At 38.5% G+C, this 21000-nt stretch overlaps 1 protein-coding gene across 1 annotated transcript; it reads left to right on the top strand.

Annotated features, from left to right (window-relative positions):
* Positions 1 to 1001: 1001 nt before the first annotated feature.
* RTCB (RNA 2',3'-cyclic phosphate and 5'-OH ligase) lies at positions 1002 to 20414 on the top strand. The gene is made up of 12 exons (XM_010994179.3): positions 1002 to 1186; positions 3965 to 4043; positions 5198 to 5265; positions 6377 to 6476; positions 8717 to 8873; positions 10574 to 10730; positions 11736 to 11895; positions 13176 to 13351; positions 13875 to 14063; positions 14730 to 14840; positions 16234 to 16353; positions 19906 to 20414. The coding sequence occupies exons 1-12, from the start codon at positions 1094 to 1096 to the stop codon at positions 20011 to 20013; spliced, it is 1518 nt and encodes a 505-aa protein (XP_010992481.1). The 5' UTR covers positions 1002 to 1093; the 3' UTR covers positions 20014 to 20414.
* Positions 20415 to 21000: the final 586 nt, after the last annotated feature.

Raw genomic sequence — 21000 nt, 5'->3', positions numbered from 1 at the left:
TGACTGACACTGACAATCCAGTGAGTGAGTGGAAGAGCTGTTTACTGGAGGGCTTACCAAGCCCTATGCTGATTACTTCCCAAGGGTCATTTCACTGAATCCTCACAGCCACTCTGTGGAGAATTATGATCCCACTTCATAGAAGAGGAAACAAAGATTAAAAGAGATGAATCACACAAAGCTGGTAAACAGCAGAGGTACAAATTCAGTTCAAGCCTTTCTGATCCCAAAATCGCTGTTCTTCACATGAGGCAGAACCTGAGAGCAGTTAAAGCTCACTCATTACTGTGAAGAAAAGACACTGCATGTAAAAGCGCGATCATGGAGTACTTAGTCATCAAAGAGGGCTAACCTGGGAAGCCCTGACTATCTATAGGGACTGCGATTTACTTATCTTTGTATTGCTCACCTGGACATAATAGATGCCCCCATCTGTTACGTGTTAGTGGAATAAATGATAAACTGTCACGTCTCATTCTCTGGAATGCTCTTTTCTTTCTTTCTTTTTGGAATGCTTTTTTTCTGACATAAAAGTTATTTAATGTGTATCCACAAATTCATTCTGAAACATTACAAATTTTCCGTAGTGGTATTTATTTTCTTTTTCTTTTTCTTTTTTTTTCCGTAGTGGTATTTATTTAATCTTGTTTTCGGCTGCGGACATCTTTTTCCCCTCACGGCTAGGGGTGTAAACTACCAGCAGTTGTATTCATAAGAATAGTTGGACTTGATCCAGATTCAATGTGCTTTTCAGTGCTGAAAAGCACTTCCAAAACGATAACTAGATCATAGTTAAAACTACTGAATTTAGCTTAGCTTTAGCCTAGAAGAGAATAACTAGTAAATTTCCAAAAATGTAAACACTAGAGGCAGTCTATCTTAACGCCAAAAAGAAAAAAAAGAAAAGAAAAGAAAAGAAAAAAGCGATTTGTGCAACGAGTTTTGAGCCTCGGCTTTTCCCGTCGCCCGCCCTGCCGCGAAGCCGGTCGCGCCTGCGCGTTGAATTCTGGAAGGCGGAGTTTCAGTCAGCGGGACAACGCGGCAGCGGCTCTTCTAAGCGAAGCCGGGAGTCTTCGCCACCGTTGTCACCGCCATGAGTCGCAGTTATAACGATGAGCTGCAGTTCTTGGAAAAGATCAATAAAAACTGCTGGAGAATCAAGAAGGGCTTCGTGCCCAACATGCAGGTGAGGCGGGGGAGCGGGACCCGGTGCCGGGGCCTTCCTGGCTGAGGGCCCGCGGCGCCTCCCTCCTCACCCGGCTGTGCCTGGCCGGGCCTCCTCAGACCCCTCCTGACTCCTTTTTCGCTGGGGTCTACCCCGCCCTGCCCCGAGTAGAGTTTCTTTCATCCCTCAACTTCCACCCCCACCCTCCCGCCTCCGGAGATGGCTAACCCCTACCCGCCGCTTCTCCCCGCTGGAGCGGTCCCTGAACCGTGAGAACACGCAAAGCGGAGCAAGCCTAGGGAATCCAAGTAAATATGAAATTGGCCTTTGCAAAGTGTTTTCGCATATAAGTCTCATAAACGCACCGTGAGATGTGTTACATTCCTAAGCCTTAGGGACGTTAGTGGTCTTTTTCTAGGTGGCACATCCAGTCCGAGGTAGAGGTGCTGGGACTGAGCTCCGTTCCTCTGAGTCATGCTGGTCATTTATGTAACGTTCACGGACCTGTATTCGCTGAACTAAGTTTTTAGCGTTCACTGCTCCATGTTGTTGTTTTTTTTAATTGACACGTTGGTTTTTAATAAAACGGTGGGGTTTTGTTTTTTTTTTTCCGGCAACAAGGAAAGTTCATAGGGCAGGGTTTGTTTTCAGTATGCACTTTGTAGAAGGGCCTTGAAGATCAGTCACACAGCTTCCTCTACTCAACTAAGACTTAAGGCCCAGTTCCCTTCTTTTTTCTCTGACAGGATGATGTATTCCCAATGGAGACTTGGGAGCTCAGTAACCAGAGAGTTTGAAAGCTTGGGCTCACTGTATCTCTCGGGCTTCCTTGCCATTTGTGCTCACTATCTTCCATTAAAGCGAGGAAAGAAGACATCTGTGAGATTTTGGTGCATACATTGTTAGATAGATTTTGACATCCCTTAAGGTGCCCTGCAAATGTACTGAAGGTTTGTAATCTTGTGTCTTGGTAAAAGTTCCTGATCACTGCCCCACCCTTTCACTCAATATTAAAATTTGTTGAGTGTCCCCTGTGAGCAAAGCTAGACACTGAGAGCGAAAAAAGCCCATAGTCGTAAAGCTACCTTCTGCTGTTTTTTATTTGGCCATTTTCTGTTTATGGAATCTGGTTCCCTGAATGAAAGAGTAGAAAATAAAAAGCATATGATCATCCTGAGAGGACTGTAACTCACACTGTCATGATCTTGCAGCAATTCTGGCTTAACTTTTGATGCCCGTACTGCTAATTCTGCATAGGAGCAAGTCTGATATTGCTAGACAGTTCTGGTTTAACTATTTGAACAACACTTTACTACCACCTCTCCCTTGTGAATGGAGAGTTGAAATCTTGATATGGCTCTTAAAAAGTTACTGACTTTGATGCTAGGCTTGAGTTGTATTCCCATTCTCATAAGATTAGTGAATTTCACATTTATAGTGCTCATATATCTCTTACTTAATCTGCATTCCCCCGTAAGACCCATGTACTGTGCTAAAAAATTCCTCTCTGTTCCTTAAAAGCACTTCTCTCCCATCTTTGCATTCAGCTCCTAAATGTGTTGCTGCTCCAGTAATGTCTCTTGCCTTTAAAGAGCCAGCACAAATAGTGTTCACAAAAAGTGAACAAACTGAAGGCACTCCCCGACTGCCCCACTTTTCTAGACTGTTACACCCCTTCTTCCTCAGATTCTTCCTTAGCACTTCTATTACAGCACTCGCCTCATTGCACTCTACATTTTCTAGTCTGGGCTGCATCCTAGACTGGAAGCTTCTCAAAAGCAAGATCTTGCTTATTCTCTGTGTCTCCCCTGCTGCCCAGCATGTTGCCTGGCCCATAATAAGTGCTCAGTAAATGGTGAATTAATATATGTGGCCCTTTCAAAAATTGTGTTGAAGACACTTTCCATCAACTGGTGTTGTTATTCATGGAGTGGTAAAAAGCAGATGTCATTTTTCTGATAAATAAGTGACCTTGTCCAGATGACCAATCTTTGGTTCTTCATTGCTAGGCCGATCCTACATAGTATTTGGTCTCTGATGAAAATGTTCTGGCCTTTGGTGTTACGTAATTGTACCTTTCATTGCCTTTTGTGTGCGTCTATTATCAAGCTTTTTTATCCTCTTAAAGTTATGTGTATTATAAAACTAAGCACACAGCCATATAGCTACCTGTTAAAATTTTTTTACTCACTGTTTACCTAAGTACAGATTTGTAAATCAGCATAGGACACAGTGAAGTGTAGTGTGCTGTTGTCTCAGACACAGCAAAAGTATACTTCAGTCAGATGAGTGCATTTTTATGTTTAGATCTGAGATTTTGATTCATTTATTTTTTTCAAAACCTACTGATATTTTAATTTTTTTTTAATGGAGGTAACTGGGATTGAACCCAGGAACTTATGTGTGCTAAGCGTGCACTCTACCACTGAGCTGTACCCTCCCCCCAAAACCTACTGGTATTTTAGAAGTACAAGAATACTGAGACCTTTGGCCTTAGTGAGAGCATTGTTGGAAGACTTTTTTTTATCACACACCCCAAAAATATTTTACCTATTGAGCTCTTAAATATGGCTTTGAAAGTAGAAGAATAAAATGATTTGTGAACATTGCAAAACACATTTTTTAAGATATATTTAAAGATGGGAACATCTTGTAGTTTTTGATAGGAACTTTTCTGCTTGTTTAAGGTGGCATGAAAGTGTTTTATAAAGAGTAAAGCAAAATAAATATTGCATGCAGTGTTTATTTTATATCAGGTACATGTGCTCAGACATAATTTTTCTTTTTATTTTCTACCAGGTTGAAGGAGTTTTCTACGTGAATGATGCTCTGGAAAAATTAATGTTTGAAGAATTAAGGAATGCATGTCGAGGTGGTGGTAAGTAGATTAGAGTTTTACATGTGGCAGTGCAAGTTGTGTCTGTCTACCCTATGGCCTGAAAAATGGTAATTCAAATAATTATAATTTAAAATTACAAAAATATTGTCAAGGAATAATCAAGATTTGAAATGAGATCAAAAACCTGTTAATTATTTATGATCATATTGTTAGCCACTTGGCCTTGTAGAAAGCTTTTGGAGCTGTGTGTACCTGGTTGGTTTTGCATGTAACCTTAGACAATAATAAAAAGAGCTACCATTTGTTGTGCACTTACTATGTGTCAGCTACATTACGTAGATTATCTTGTGTAATGCTTACAGTAACTGTAAGAGGAATATATCTCCATTTTACAGGTGTGTAAGTCAAGGCTCAAAGAGATTGAGTCATTTTAATTTGTTTAATGTTGCACAGCTTCTCAGTGACAAAACCAGGATTAAGATCCAAGAGTGTCTGATTACAAAGTCAGTACTGACTAGCTTCATTGAACTTCAGTTTTCTCATCTATTAAAGAGAGTATATCACACCTATCTTGCAGAACTATGGAGAAGTTTAGAGATAAATGTATAAAACTCTGATACATTCTAATGGTGATGGTGGAATAAAAATCTGGTTTTAACCCTTTAACTTTTTAGGTCAACAAATTAAATCCCACTCCCCTCCCTACCAGGGTATGCTGACTTGTCTAAAATGACATGCAACCAAGTAACAGCTGAGACTAGAATCCCACATCCCCTACTCTCAATCCAGTGTTTCTCCAGCTCTTCCACATTGCCCATCTTTGTCACTTAGTATAAAACCAGTATTTATTCTTTCTGATACGTAATATGAACTGTTGAAAGAATGCTTTTTTTATATTGACAACACAAGGTGTAATAATTATGTTTTATATCTCCCAGTACAGTATTTGCAAGCACCCCTCTCGTGGTATGCACAGAGCGCTAACAGCACATTTGTAGTTAGTCTGTTGCCCTCACTGCCTTTCTGTGCGTATGCTGCCTTCTTTCCCACTTCATCTCAAGCACCCTTTTGTGCTTTGTTGTTTTGGTAGTCTTAACCTCTGTCCTTTATTTAACACGATCTAGAAAATTATGAATATACTTCACTAAAAATCAATTGTGTCCACTTTGCTAATATTGAAATTTTGTATTCAGGTGTTGGTGGCTTCCTGCCAGCCATGAAACAAATTGGCAATGTGGCAGCCCTGCCTGGAATTGTTCATGTGAGTCCATGTTCAGAGCTTCTGTCACTTACAGTTTTTTTTAGTCTGAAAGTTTGTTAAATGGATGAATAGCCGTACCTAACTGATAGTGGTCATTCAGACAGTGACCTTCAAACATCTAGAAATAACCATGGGATTTAAAAGAAATAATTGAGTCCAGGTAACATCTCAGTTTCTAGTTGCCTTTGGCTGGAATCCATGTGTTTGAGGATCTTTGAAGATTTTATTTTCTTGTTTCTTATTGTAGTACACATTGTTCCTGGATCAACCAGTGAAGGTTTCACTGTGGCCCCATTCCAGAGGGTGATTGAGAAAGAATAGAAAAAGTTTAAGGGTTAAAACTGAGGGGAGGGAGAGAGGACAGTATAGCTGTTCTGAACATGATTGGAAAAAGAGGGTTGTGGTGGTAACAGGGTTAGCACTGAATGGTACACGTGAGGCCTCCACCGCAGTCTAACATTCAGATTCCACCATTAGAGGTAGACATTAAATCTATTTAACAGACTTTTTTTGAGGTCTTTATGCCAGCTGATATCCTGGGTACTTGGAAGAAGAAATGAAAAGATATAGCTTGGATATTTCAGAGTCTAGGTGACTGTTTATATCCTTACCATGATTGGCCTCCATTATTCCTGGGTCAGGATCCTTTTGTAGGCCCCAGATATAGAAAGTGTACAGTTTTCATACCATCAAATGGATTACTTTGTCTATGGTTGTTTAAACACTAAGACCCTGTGTAGATTGGGTACTTAACTCTTGTCAACCTGACACAACCACAATTTGTCAGTGTCTAAAGATCATCTTTAAAATGTAATAATATATTAAAGTTAGTATGTGTTCCTCCTGTATCATGTTGTACTGAGGCTTTTTTGTTTTCAATTTTCTTAGTTAATGGTCAGACTTTATTTAAAGGCTTTTCTCACTATATTTAGCTTTATGATTAGGAGTTTTTACACCTGATTTCCACCAATAGAGAAGATTTCATAAAAACAAAATCTTAATTTGGGAAAGGCTTCAGCCCCCAGCCTATTTGAGTGTTAGTATCAGATCCATTAGGCAACCAGAGTGCCAGGTTCAGAAAGCTGTATATCATTTTCTAATTCTCTTTCAGCGATCCATTGGGCTTCCTGATGTCCATTCAGGCTATGGGTTTGCTATTGGGAATATGGCAGCTTTTGATATGAATGACCCTGAAGCAGTGGTATCCCCAGGTAAGGTCACTGTGCATGTCTGCTGTCAGATGTGTAGCTTCCCTCTGAATCATAGCCTTTCTGAAATAGAGCACAGATGCTTTTTGTGTATGCATGTCAGCCTCATCATCCTCTATCATTTTTTTTTCCTCATTTGCTGAGAGAATTAATGGTAGACACTCAGAGGCTATAAAAATATCAAGTAAAGCATATATTTATTGAAAATTATTTGGGCTCCTACTCCTGCCAGGTACTGTTCAGACATTCGCTACAAAACAAACTGAAACACTTCCCTGGCAAATTAGGTTTCTTTTTTGTGTTTCAGCTACCTCTGGAGCAAACTGGAGCTAATAATGTTACCACACAGCATTATTGTGAGGATTAAATGAGATAAGCTGTGTTATTATACTTAGAACAGTGTACATATACTTATGTGCTTAATATATTATATATACTATAATACATTATATACTTAATATACTTAGAACTAGGCACATAGGAGGTACTTGGTAAGTGTTTGCTCTCAGTATCATCATTATTCACTTCTGGTTGTACACTTCTCTTCTGCTGTGGAGTGTTTTCACTGAAAAGTATTTCACACCAGAAGTTATATCTTTGTTTTCAGAATCTGGAAGAAGAAAAAAAAAAAAAAAAAGTTTAAAATATCTTGAGAGTTTTGCCTTCCGCAGTGGCAGACAAAGTCATTTCAGACCAATCCTCTGCCAAGAATAATGAGAAAGGCTGTGTGAAATTTTTAAAACAAAACAAAAAACCAAAAACATACCAGTTGAAACAGTAAAAATTTGTGAGGCCAAGATCCAGAGGAAAAATGGACATACATGAGCCCAGCGTTTATTAGAACTGTTTTTCTCTGGAGGTAATGGCAGATTTCAATCAGTAAGGATACAGATAATTTAAACAATCCAGTTAGCAAACTCGACACCTTGACCTCTAATACACATGTGTGGTTGTGTGTGCACTCACATTGCAGTGCATCCAAGAACTGTAGAATACACTTTTTGTTTTTCAAGTACACACAGAATGTTCATGCAATTTGACCATGTGCTGAGCCATGAGGCAGGTCTCAAATTTCAAAGAATTGAAATCGTAGAGAGCAATTCTCAATTCTGACGTCAAGACCCCTTTATGTTCTTAAAAGTTATTGAAGGTTGATCTCAAAGGCTTTTATTATCAATGTTTGCCTTATTAGAAATTAAAACTCAGAAATTTTTAAAACAATAATATACAAGTACATGTTTCATTATCCATAGAGCAAACATGTTATCACATAGCATGTAGCCTTTGGAAAACTTCACTGTACACTAGAGAAAGTAAGTTTAAAAGGCTAAAAATGTCTTAGCATTCTTACACAATTAATCTTATAGATCTGAAAGGATCTCTGGACCACACCTAAGAACCGCTAATATAGAGGATAGTATCCTGTCACAGTGGAATTAAGTTAGAAGTCATTAACAACAACAATAATAACCAGGAAAAAAACACGTTTATAAATTAAGCAATATACATTTAACCCATGGGTCAAAAAAATCATAATGGAAGCTATAAGATAATTTTAACTGATGTTAATTTAAAAATACCTGTCTAAAAATGTGGGTTACTGTTAATGCCATACTTGGATGGAAATATTTAGCCTTCAATGCACAAATAAGAAAAGAACAAAGGCTGTAATGTCAATGATCTAAACATCCATCTCAAAAAGTTAGAAAAAGAACAACAAATTAAACCCAGAAAAGGTAGGAAGATGGAAATAATTAAGAGCAAAATTAATGAAACAGTATACAGTGGAAAGGATCAACAAAGCCAAAAGTTGGTTCTTTCAAAAGACTAGTAGAATTCATAAACCCCTGACAAGAGTGATCAAGAAAAAAGAAGCACATCATTCACATTTTTGTCTCTAGTCCAGATGTTACTTGTTCATTACTGCCTCCCTGGCCCACAGAGTACCTTCAGTATGTAAGTTATTTAAATTGTTTTGGTGTCATCAGACTTTACCCACAGAGAAACACTTTGTTGGCTATTTTTTTAAGTGAAAGCGAGTTTATTTAGAAAGATACACATCCCATAGATAGGATGCAGTCTGTTTCAGAAGGGAGAGCAGCCTTGTTGGCTACTTTAAAACATAATTATCTTTAAAAGAATGGCTGTCTTTTAAACCGTATATTAATGGTGGGAAACCACAGGTAACAATGCCCAACTGCCTGGTCTTGCTAATATTTGGCTAATTTTTCTCTGTTTTATAGGTGGTGTCGGATTTGACATCAACTGTGGTGTCCGCTTGCTAAGAACCAATTTAGATGAAAGTGATGTCCAGCCTGTGAAGGAGCAACTTGCCCAAGCTATGTTTGACCACATTCCTGTTGGGGTGGGATCAAAAGGTGTCATCCCAATGAATGCCAAGTAAGAGCAAAAGTTTCCAATAAATGGAGTGAGGGAGATAATAACCACATAACCTTCACATCCATTTCCAATGCAGGATACTTAAGAGATGGGCGTTGTTCAGTAACTTTTCAGAAGTGATAATGAATTTTTTTTTCAAGCATGAGGTCCAGAACATTTATTAGACACATTAGTCAACTCCTGTTTATCATGACAGCCTTTGACATATAGTAGAATTTATAATAGAGTAATTTCCACTCATGTTTACTGAGCACTTCCTATATGCAGGGCACTGTGCTGTAGTGTATATGTATCATTTTGTCTAGATAATAACCCTAATATTGTCCCTAATTTACAATAAAGGAAACAAGTTTAAAGAGATAATAGTAAATAAGCTAGTAAGTAAACTCAGGATTCAAACCAAAGATCCTTTGGCTTCAGAGGCTGTATTCTGAACCCCACTGCCCTTTGTTAGTGAACCAGTATTTATCAATGACCTTCCTTTTTGAATGATAGCACTGAATATGTTCTTTACATAAGATGCCATGTACTCCCAAAGTAGAGAATTAAGTGTAAGTCTACAGCGTAACTGCCTTTTAGATGGCCGTTGTTGCACTGTGTCATAGCTCACGTAAAGCTGTGCACCTTACACTTTGCAGAAGGGTGTACTTAAGAAGTATGTATCTTTAATATTTACTGTTTAAGGTTCATGTGAATTTTGCATTCTATTCAAACACGTACAGACATTAATATTAAAATATTTTTAGCTATTACCTGTTATTCTATAACTCCCCTTTACAAAAAAAAAAAAAAGTTGGAGTAAAATTGATACATTTGGAAGATGCTTATTCTGGGATTTTATGTGGTCCCTGACATGCAGTCCCACTTTGAAAAGAATACCTGGAACATCTAAATAAATTCCAAGCATCTTTACATATATTTTAGATAACAATTTTGTCCTAATAAGTAATGTTTGAAATAAGTTGTAGTGAGGAGGGCACATTGATCATTGTAATCTCATAGTGTTTTAGAAGAGGGCTGGACCTTAAGTGAGGATCAGAGCTTTTTCATTCTAGGTACTTAATGTGTATGTACCTAAGCTTCAAAATGCAGGTGCGATAAAGCTACACAATACTTCTGTGAAGGTGGGAATAGACCTTAAAATTTAACCTGTGTTGTCTGAGAACACTAAAGATAGCTTTATTTATTAATTGTAACTTTTCATAAGTTACTATATATTATATTATATATTATAATAATATATACATTATGATATATATTATAATTAGCATATATATTATATATGATAATATATATTATAATAACTTATGAAAAGTTAGTGTGGCTTTGGTAAAGTTAGTGGCAGGTAATGACATTTGATTATGGTTATAAATTTTCTGTGACTGCTTAATCACTACCTCATAGAATTCAGGATCAGAGAAGCAAATCTGTTGTAAATAAGATTTGAAAGTTATGAGGGGCTGTATAATTTCAAGAACTGTATTATTGATATGGCATTTTTTATTTTATATTGCAGTTATTTTTGTAACTGCTTTCCTCGAAAAACTAGAGTTGCTGAGAGCATGATCTGTATCTAGCATGATGTGTGATACACAGACAATAGTCAGTAGATGTAGTGCTTTCCTCTGTCCTTTGAGATGTGGTCATCCTTAGGTTTTAATCTGCTTTGGCTTTGAAATGATGTGCACCTTGTTACTCAGAGACTTGGAGGAGGCCTTGGAGATGGGTGTGGACTGGTCCCTAAGGGAAGGTTATGCGTGGGCTGAAGACAAGGAGCACTGTGAGGAGTATGGAAGGATGCTGCAAGCTGACCCCAACAAGGTCTCTGCCAGGGCCAAAAAACGAGGCCTTCCCCAGGTAACACTCACTTTGGATGGGAAACATGTTCATATTTTTCATGTTTTGTTTTTGTTGGGGCAGGGGGAAATGTGTCTTCCATGTGGCAGATGTATCCCCAGGTTTTTTCAAAGTACATCAAAAACAGCACAAATTTGTTTATGCTTCATTCTTACTCTTTCAAAAAGCTATCAGGAGCTTGCAGATGTTCATAAAGTAAAACAAGATATGAATTAGAAGTGGATGGGAGGGAAATGGGTTATGATTATAAGGCTTATTAAAACATATGCCAAAATTGCATATGTACATATTTTGACAATCTACAGATTTGGCTGAAAGTTTTCTGGCATCTGAGATGAAAACAAATACCTTGTCAGTTCATAGTGTTCATGAGGTAAAAATATACCAGATATTTGAAATTTACAGCTAATTGTGATGGCTTTGCCACTAATCACTGTGACCTTGGGCAAGCTTCTTTCACCTGAATAGGTCTTATTTTTTCATCTGAAAATTGAGATAGTTATAACTAGACAAACTCTAAAGACTCTTCCAGCTCTGCCATTCTCTGGGTCCCTAAATCATCTATTAGCTCTAGTTATGGGGTATGTTTTTTCAATGATGGATAGTGGTAGGTGTCAATGAACTCATAGATATTTCAAAAATCGTTTGAACTTGAACCTTGTGTAAGAATCAGTATTCATCAGAGTTCATCCCAAAATTTGACCCTTACCTCCATGATGTTTAAATTGTCCTTTGAGCTATTTGATGGTCTGAGTTTTGGTTTATGAAGCTTTTAATATGTTGTACTTGAAGCAGATAATGATATAATAAACTTCAGAAACTGCTCTACATTATTTTAATTATGTGGAATATTAGTGTAAATGAATGAAGCATTTCTAAGGCTTAGAAATTTTTTTTAATAAAACACTATTTGTGTGTGGGTTTTTTTGGTTGTTTTTACTTATTTACTTTTTAAATGTTTTTTTAACTGGAGTAAAATCTATTTTATTAATTTCGCATTTGCAGTTGGGGACCCTAGGAGCAGGCAACCATTATGCAGAAATCCAGGTTGTGGATGAGATTTTCAATGAATACGCAGCTAAGAAAATGGGCATCGACCATAAGGGACAGGTGTGTGTGATGATCCATAGTGGAAGCAGAGGCTTGGGCCACCAAGTAGCCACAGGTATGTTCTGGGCTTGATTTTTGGCTTGATGTTAAAACATACATTTTATGGGAACTATATAGATTTAAAGGAGAAGCTCTGGAACTGTACCATGTAGTTCTCCTGGTTCTCCGAACAGTGTGACTTTTAACAAATTAACTTCATTGGTCCTTAACTTCCTTGTCTGAAAAAAATGGGAATAATAATTATTTCATATGGTGTTGTCAGAGGTTCCAGTTATTATGTTTACTCTGCAGATTACTCTTACTATCTGGCCAAGAAAGGGCAATAAAGACCTTAAATTGTAGAGATTATGGTATATGCAAATATGTCTTGGATAGCTGTACTGCAAAATTAGATGTTACACTGGATTCAGTGATGATATAGTAGGGACTCTGCCCTCAAATTGTCTCATGAGAGAGATGTCATGTTCATTAAAAAGAAAAAGTAAAGACAAGGTGGTAACTGTTAAAATCCTATAGAATAGACAAAATAAAGTGTTTAGGGAAAAGATTTTGGAGATGACTTCATGGGCACATAAGTAACATTTGCAGTTTGGGCAATCACACCCATAGGACATTCATGACCAAAAGACAGCATGAACAAAAGCAGGAGGAAGGGAAGTAGCAGAAAGGTTACTTTGGACTATTTGTAGGATGTGTGAAAGGATTTATGAATATATGAAAAGTTATAATGAGCACATGGAAATTATCGTAAACTTTAATTTGCAATTACAGTTCATTCTTGTATGTATATTTCATTTTGGGGGGATCTCATAATTTGTGCCAACCTGGCCTGTTAGAATTTCTAGTCTAGCAAATATATGGAGCATTGACTAGTATTTCTGAACTTTCTACTGAGTATTTCTCTACACTTTATCATGGATTTGATTTTCCTGCAGAAGATCTAGCAACTTGTCTCCAGTTCTTTTAGGTTAAGTCACCGAAGATATTTTTTAAAACCATGATGGTAATAAAATGAACTTACTACTTCTGTTCCCATTGAGTCACATGCCAGGAAAGGAGTAACTAAGACCATGTTGTTGCTATTTCTGTACACCTCTCACTCCCCGTACAGGTTCCTAGAGGGCAGATACTCTCTTTGGAGACTGCATAGCTTGTGTCACACAGCTCTCGCAGAGTATTCTCAGTAAATATAGATGAACTCAGAAATACTGTAAAGGGGAAGTTATATTTTACTTGTTTTTTTCTAGAATGGATTTGAATGTAGCCTACCTTTCTGCAATAAATCTGAGTTATAAAGGGAAAGCTGGCTGGTTTGAACTTACTCTCTTGTTCCAGACGCACTGGTGGCTATGGAAAAAGCCATGAAGAGAGACAAGATTATAGTCAATGACCGTCAGTTGGCTTGTGCTCGAATTGCTTCCCCAGAGGGTCAGGACTACCTGAAGGGAATGGCAGCAGCTGGGAACTATGCCTGGGTCAACCGCTCTTCCATGACCTTCTTAACCCGCCAGGTACAGTTGAAGTTGCTCTTCTGTTCCCATGAAGTTAAGCACTTTAAAACATAATGTAGTCAAATCAGAGCCTATAAAGCTTGGTTTTGGAAATGTATGTAATAAATATTCAAAATATTGGTGAAGTGTCCAAGCTTCTGGTGTCTCCTTAAACTAAATCAGCAGGGTATCAGGAGTAGGGGACAGGGAGGGGAGAAGAGAAGCCAAAATTATTCCTAGAATTTGTCTTGAGCAGTGGAGAGGACAGAAGTGCCATTCACCAAGATTCAGAATGCAGAGGAAGAAGCAACTCTGGAGAGTAGGAACAAGAATAGCCCAGCAGCTTTTCAACCAAAGTTGTAATTTATGGAGTGGAATTTGCTATGGGGTCTAAAGACAGTTTTTGTCCTTTACATGAGGATTAATAATACTGCTGTTTTTGAGCTCTTAAGTCCCTCACTCCCTTCAGGAACAGACTAGCCGAAATCAGTAAAGTTCTGAAGAGCCAGTTCTGGCTGCTATTAATGTAAGCTTTTTCTCTTAGGCTTTTGCCAAGGTCTTCAACACAACCCCTGATGACTTGGACCTGCATGTGATCTATGATGTTTCTCACAATATTGCCAAAGTAGAACAGCACGTGGTGGACGGAAAGGAACGGACTCTTTTAGTACACAGGAAGGGGTCTACCCGTGCTTTCCCTCCTCACCATCCCCTCATTGCTGTTGATTACCAAGTACGTACTAAGCCATTTGTGGTTTTAAGCAGTGGGGGCATGATTTAGACAGTTCTAAACATGGATAAATTTAAACAGGAAAGCAGCAATTGTGAAAAGAAAATAATCTGTCATCCACAAGAACAGTGATTTCCAGTCGTCTCTGAAGTAATGACTCTGCCCATTATCTGTGTTTGCGTGGAGTGCTGCACGGAGAATATTCTGATCCATTAAGATACATTAAGATTATTTTCGTAAGGCCTTTAAATGATTAGAAGACGGGATTAAGATTAAACTCGGTCTGTTTCATTCCTCTTCTCCTTTTGGTGCCTGGCTGTGATGGATTTAGAAAGACCCTTTAGCCTACTGCCATTTCACAGATGAGCAGACCAACAAACCTGAGAGGGCAGGTGCCTTGCTCAGGGTGGCTCTTCCTAAAAGTACACATTTGAGTTTTGCTTTGCTCTTACCTTTAGTCTGTCTTCTGGTGCCTTCCTGGTCCTAACATTTTCCTTCCCCTCTCAATTATCAAAAAATAATGTCTTAATAAAGCTGTGAGAGCAGTGCATTTAGAAGTCTGGGTTTCTCCCACAATCCTCCAATGCAAGAGGGAATTTAAACCTCAGGCATAAATTTTTAAGTTCATGCATTTCTGAATTTTAACATGTTTGATTTGTGCATCCTCAGCTCACTGGACAGCCAGTGCTCATTGGTGGCACCATGGGAACCTGTAGCTATGTTCTTACTGGCACTGAGCAGGGCATGACTGAGACCTTTGGAACAACCTGTCATGGAGCGGTAAGTTACAAAAACAGCAACTTACTGAGAAATGCTCTCTTCACTGTAGTTATTGTTTTGTATTTTGACAGGCAAACACACTTGGTTGATCATTAACAAAGTTGAGGTTTGGGTCTGTCTTGTCTTTTACCTGAATTTATTCCCATAATATATATACTGTCTGGTGAACTAACTGAGGTCGCCTAGTATCTTGACCTTCCTGGGGTCATTGTAGGGCCAGAGACTGTTCCTCAACTCTGCAAGTCCACAAAATCCAGACTAAGGAATTGTCACACTAGCATAACTGATACAACTTTATCCTATGCAAATTAGCATCACAGTTTATCTCAATGATTCATGGACCTAGTCACTATCGTAATTTGCTCCTTACTGGGTGAGTCCACTCAAGATTTGGAGGATATGCCCTGTTTTGCAAATCAGGACCCATGTGTTGACTGCACACCTATTTCAACATATTGCCTCCTCTAAGCCAGGAGTTGGTAGACTTTTTTTCTGTAAAGCATCAGACAGTAAATCTTTTAGGCTTGGGGGCCATAGGATCTCTGTAGCAGCTATTCCATTGTGTCGTTGTAGTGAAAAAGCAGCCATAAATAATACATAAACAAATGGGCATTGCTGTATGCCAGTAAAGCTTTATCTACAAAAATAGATGGTAGGCCAGGGTTGGCCTGCAGACCAGTTCACCAGTCACTATTCTAAGCCATCAGAGTGCTTAGCTAGTGGCTGCATAGAAAATAGAAATTGTCTAGGATACCTTCTCAGCAGGAAAACCCTCACAAGTATATTAACTCTACTTTTTCCTCTCATACCTTCTCATTTCTTGCTGCCTCCCAACTCCTAATTTTAACCCAGCCGTCAAAACCATCCCCCACACACACATTAGCAATGTCTGGGGGCATTTTTTTTATTGTCACAGTGGGGTAGGGGGTTTTGCTACTGGCATCTAGTGGGTAGAGGCCAAGGATGCTGCTGATCATCTTACAGTGCACAGGACAGTCCCTACAACAGTTACCTCATCCAAAATGTCAGTAAGTGCTAAGGTTGAGAAACTGTTTTAAATCACAAAGAGCACAAAGTTTTTGTGATGATACATACAGTGTTTACAATTTAAAATCAGTATATTTATTTATATTGAATTGATCATTAATAGTAATTAGGAACACAAAACTAATGTAGATGCAATTTGTTTTCCAAAAGGATATGATGAAGCTTATAACAAAAGGCACATTATAAGGTTGATAAGATAAAAAAAGATTGTTTCTTAATTCTTTTTTTAGTTTAAAAAGAAGTCAAAGAAAAACTATATAATCCTAAGGGTTTAAATAATTGCTGGGATTAGACATAAATTGGAGCTCAGAGTTTATAAGTGAAGTTAATTTCTTTCCCAATCTAGGGCCGTGCACTGTCCCGAGCAAAATCAAGACGTAATTTAGATTTCCAGGATGTCCTAGACAAATTGGCAGATATGGGAATTGCAATCCGTGTTGCCTCACCCAAGTTGGTTATGGAAGAGGTAAGTGAAATTTTAATGAATGTTGGAGCATAAAACTGTTTATAATTTATGCCAGTGCACAATGATAGTAATTTTTAGTATTGCTAGTAGAAATTGTTTTTTAAAAAATAACCTCAGTTATAGTTTATCGTCTTCTCTTTTGTTTGGAGATCAATTACAAGGCAAGTCCATAAGAATTTACCTTTCGTGTATAATCTCATGTCTACATATCAAGCTTTAAAAATAGTTTGAGCTGACTCATTTTCACCTTTCTCTTGCACAGCTGCATACATAGGTTTAAATTTGAAAACAACTTTGAGAAGGCAGGGGGGGAAATGTTTGAGGAAACGGTTTTGTTTGATTTAAAAGGGAGCAAAGATTATGTCTAAATGACCTGTATGTATACGTACACATATGTACATATTTAAATTAGAAGCACCGTAACTCCTTTTAAAAGTTTAAGAGAAAAGAAAAATAGTCATCCAGAAACTCAGTTCCCTAACACAATTATCTCCTTTTTTAAGATGCTTATTGCCATTTTTTAAACTAGTTATAATCATAGTTTACACTTTATACTTTTTTTCTAATTTAGCACAGTATATTATTTGTAAGTGTCACCTTTTAATGATTGCCAGATATGCTAAGTTTCTGCCCATCGTGGACATTTAAGTAGTTTCCAAATCTTTTCTTCTCTAAGTTAAGTTGTAATGTGTGTCTTCATGCATGAAACTTTTCTCCATGTTTTAGTAATTAGAGTGAAACCCCAAAAGCAGAATTACTAAGTTAGAGTATGATTAAGTATAATATTACTTTTTAATAACTAATAATTTTTCACCCAATTTTAATTAAGTTTTGGAAAATATAAAGAGGAAAACAGAAAACATCTAGAATTCCATCAACCAGAGATAACCACTGTTACTATTTGGATTTTTTTTACTTGCACATTGTATATATGATTTTTTTTCACTCATCTAGTTAGTACTTATTAAATAGCCACCATAATTAAGTACTGTTCTGGTGCTAGGGATACTGCAGTGAACAAAACAAACATAAATCCTTTTCAGTGAAACTTACCAAATAGTACGATGTATAGTGTGTAAAATGATAGTAGGTGCTGCAAAGTAAAATGTGTAGGTAGATAGGGAGAGACTAGGAGTGGATGCAGTTTTAAATAGCATGCAGTGAGGTTAGTGTTTGAGTGAAGACCTAAGGGGAGTGAGGGAACAGGCCATGTCAGTATCTAGGGGTAAGCTGTCCAGGCAGGGAGAATGACAAGTGCAGAAACCCTGAGGCCAGATTATGCTTGAATGTTCGAGAAACAGTATGGAGGCCAGCGCGCGTAGAGCATGCAAGAGGGAGAGGGGGCTAGAGAGGTAGGGGCACCAGATCACATGGGTCCTTGTTTTTTCCTTTACAAAAGGATTTTTGCTCTTACTCTGAGTTAGATGAGGGGAAGACTTTGGAGAATTTTGAGCAGAAGAGTAACATGAGCTAACTGATTTGTTTGTGTGCTGTTGAGAGGAAACCAGAAGAGATATTGATGATGCGGGAAAGGGTGGGGGGGAGATTCCTTGAGCAGTGTCCTTGAGTAGATGAATGGAGATGGAATCTGGTGGGCTTGGTCTTTGGTAGGAGGTCTGCTAATTCATCCTTAATAAAAGGAGACAAGGTATGGACGCAGGTAGTCAAGGAAGATATGGAGAGAGTTTATGGAGATTCTATTCTGATTGTTTCTGTTTTTTTTTCAGTGTAATAGGAAGTAGGGTCATGAACTGAGAGTGAGGTTGCAGAAGGTATGAAATCATCACCTAAGAGAAACAGTGAAAAGGAAACAAGGTTGTTGAGGGTGTTGCAAAGGGATTGTAAGTCTCATGGGGTTAAAGAATTGCTGAAGGTGGAGCACAAGGGTGAGTGAGCTGGAAACCTCAGCTGTGATCACCAGTCTGGGGTGCTGGAAATGGAGCCTGTGGAGGAGTTGTAATCATTGGTAATGGCAAGTTCTAGGGTGTGACTCTGGAAGTGAATGGCTGAGGGAAGCATTGAAGGAGCAGAAATCGAGGAACTAGGAACCTAGCCAAGGTACTGGAAGGATCCTCTTCCTGGATATTAGAATCATTCAGAAAATATAGCAGGAGAGAATGTCAGTGAACCAGGAGCTAGAAATCGTCAAGTAGCAATGGGGATTCAGACTCTAGCAGATAATTGCAACCAGATGTGTAGTAGGTGGTATAAATGATGACTGCAGGATTCGACAGTGGGAGGAAGGAGAGAGAATGATCTGGAAGGAACTGGGAAGAGCAAGGACACCTGTCCCATTTCTCAACCTAATGACATGACCCCGTTTGGGAGAGAAAATAGCTGACACTTGAGAAAGTTGGAAGCAGAGGTAATATCCTCAGGGAAGAGCCGTGTTTCTGGAAGAACAGGAAGTGAAGAGATTGTTTAAAGAAGGGAAGAAGTTCTTTGCCTTTGACTCAGTGGAAGGAGTGCCAGAGGCCACCATGGAAACATTTCAGAAATCGGAAGGGAATGCGAGATGGGCTAAAAAGGGGTTTGTAGAGAGCCCCGTGGGAATAAGTCTGAGCAGCCTAAGCTTGCTGTGTTGACATGAATGGAGATCATAGATGTGTGTGATGAGATTTGTTCTAGTGGTGGCAAGACAGTGAGCGTGGGTAGGAAGGAAGGGGGAGCTCTACTAGAAACTCACAGAAATAAGTTGGGTATGTGTGCGTGTGTGTGTATATATATATATTTATTTGTCTCCAATATGTACTGGTTGCTGTAGAAAGACTCAATAAAGGGTCAGACATGGATTTTCTCCTCAAGGATCTCGTAGTTAAGCAGAAGAGTGCATCTTACTGCACAACTGTGATTCAAGGGAGATAAATCCAGGTTTATCTTGGCAAATGAAACCTAATTGGAAATTCAAAGAAAGTGAACCCTATCTGGGGAGGGTAGGAGAAAAGGTGATCAGGAAAACTTGCACTGGAATCATATGCTTAGAACTCAACCATTAAGAATATGTAGCATTTGAACATGCAAAGATGGGCCTACATTTTAAGCCACAGGAACAGCACATGCAAAAGTTCTGAGGCTAAAAATCATGGCCTGGGTATAAGAAATGCTGAATAAGTACCATTTGGCTTAGTTATTCCAGGAATTTTGACAACTGCAGAAATACATAATGAAAAAAATTCTAAATTGCCAATAACTCAACCATCCAAAGTCAGTTACCACTAACAAGATGATTTGTTCATTTCCTTCCAGTTGAGTATTGGTGTATTTGTTTTATTCAATTACATTTATTGCTTTTCTACTTGTACAAGTGATATATGTTCTTTGGGGAAATTTTGAGAAGTACAGAAAAAATATAAAACAGGATGAGAGTGTTTATCTCACTACTCCCTTACCAACACTGAGCTTAATCATTTTGTAAATCTTGCTTATTTGATAGGGAAAAAAAAACCCTCAGTGTTGTTTGAATGTGCATTTCTTTAATTACAAGTAAAGATTAATGCTTTAAAGATTCCATTTTAAGTAGATTTTTACAATGTTTTAACTCCTCCCCTGCAGGCACCTGAGTCCTATAAAAATGTGACCGATGTGGTGAACACCTGCCATGATGCTGGAATCAGCAAGAAGACCATTAAACTGAGACCAATTGCTGTTATCAAAGGATAGAACCCTGATTGCAGCCACCAGACACCACTGACCCGCACTGAAGTGGAAGTGGACTGAATGCTCCTGAGACATCAGATTCAAGAGATCTGACAGGTTCTAAGGTGTGCATATGTAGTTACCTGTTCCGAAATGGCTAGCGGGGGAGGCTCCTGCTTTAGGAGCCAGTGTTGTTAATGGGCCTTCTGGGAGGAGTCACGTTGCCCCCATTTGAAAAGGGATATATGTACTTCCTCCTTGATTGTCCCACTGATTTTTAGGAAAATCTGTTGGGGGTGGGGATAAGTCAGTAAACTGCCTTAGTCATTTAAGCATCAGATTGAAGGTCTTTGCACCAAGCTCTGTTTCCATCCTGAGAGGTGTCAGGAAAAATGTTCTATTAAATGGAAAGATTTTAGAATGTTTCCTTTTGCCATCCGTTTGTCACTTTGTCCACACATCTACCTGCTTTCCCTGCACTGAGCAAAACCCTCAGTACCACTTTTACTTGGAGCGTACCCACGGGTCATAGCAGGATATTAGACAGGTGGATAATGGGACACATGGAGGAGATTGAGGAGGGAATGCATGTGGGGTTGTGTGGATAGGGACCCAGAAGAGAAAATAATTCTTCCTAAGCGTGCTTACCTTCCTCATTCTAAATATAAGGCAGAGTTCTGACTTATCTGTAAAAATGGCATCAGCTGGTATCTATCATTAGTTAGGCCTGGTCTGGTAGAGTTTTCTTAAATAATAACTTGCACAGCAGCAGCAGAGGACCCTCACATAATACTGACTATCTTTACATTTGTGATAGAATTATTATAAATGGATCAAATGGCCACAGCTGGGATGTTAATGGTTACTCTCTGTTGACAGGTTGACTAGTCTTGTGCCACCTAATCAGATTTCATGTTAATGTACTGTGACACCCAAAGATATTAAAGTAATAGGTTACTAAGGCCCTGGCTGAGTCCAAACAGCCAGTAAAATCGAAAAATCTAATAAAAT

This window comes from Camelus dromedarius, chromosome 11 (genome assembly GCF_036321535.1).
Source record: "Camelus dromedarius isolate mCamDro1 chromosome 11, mCamDro1.pat, whole genome shotgun sequence".
Classification (NCBI taxonomy): Eukaryota; Metazoa; Chordata; class Mammalia; order Artiodactyla; family Camelidae; genus Camelus; species Camelus dromedarius.
The sequence above is the reverse complement of the archived record's forward strand: the minus strand, read 5'-3'. Positions and strand labels throughout refer to the sequence as shown.

What these genes read in the sequence shown, in the direction of transcription:
- RTCB (XM_010994179.3), top strand. Translation starts at nt 1,094, where the DNA reads ATGAGTCGCAGTTATAACGATGAGCTGCAGTTCTTGGAAAAGATCAAT. An exon ending in CCCTGCCTGGAATTGTTCAT is followed by an intron (nt 5,266 to 6,376) that starts GTGAGTCCATGT and finishes ATTCTCTTTCAG; the next exon opens with CGATCCATTGGGCTTCCTGA. An exon ending in AAAAACGAGGCCTTCCCCAG is followed by an intron (nt 10,731 to 11,735) that starts GTAACACTCACT and finishes TCGCATTTGCAG; the next exon opens with TTGGGGACCCTAGGAGCAGG.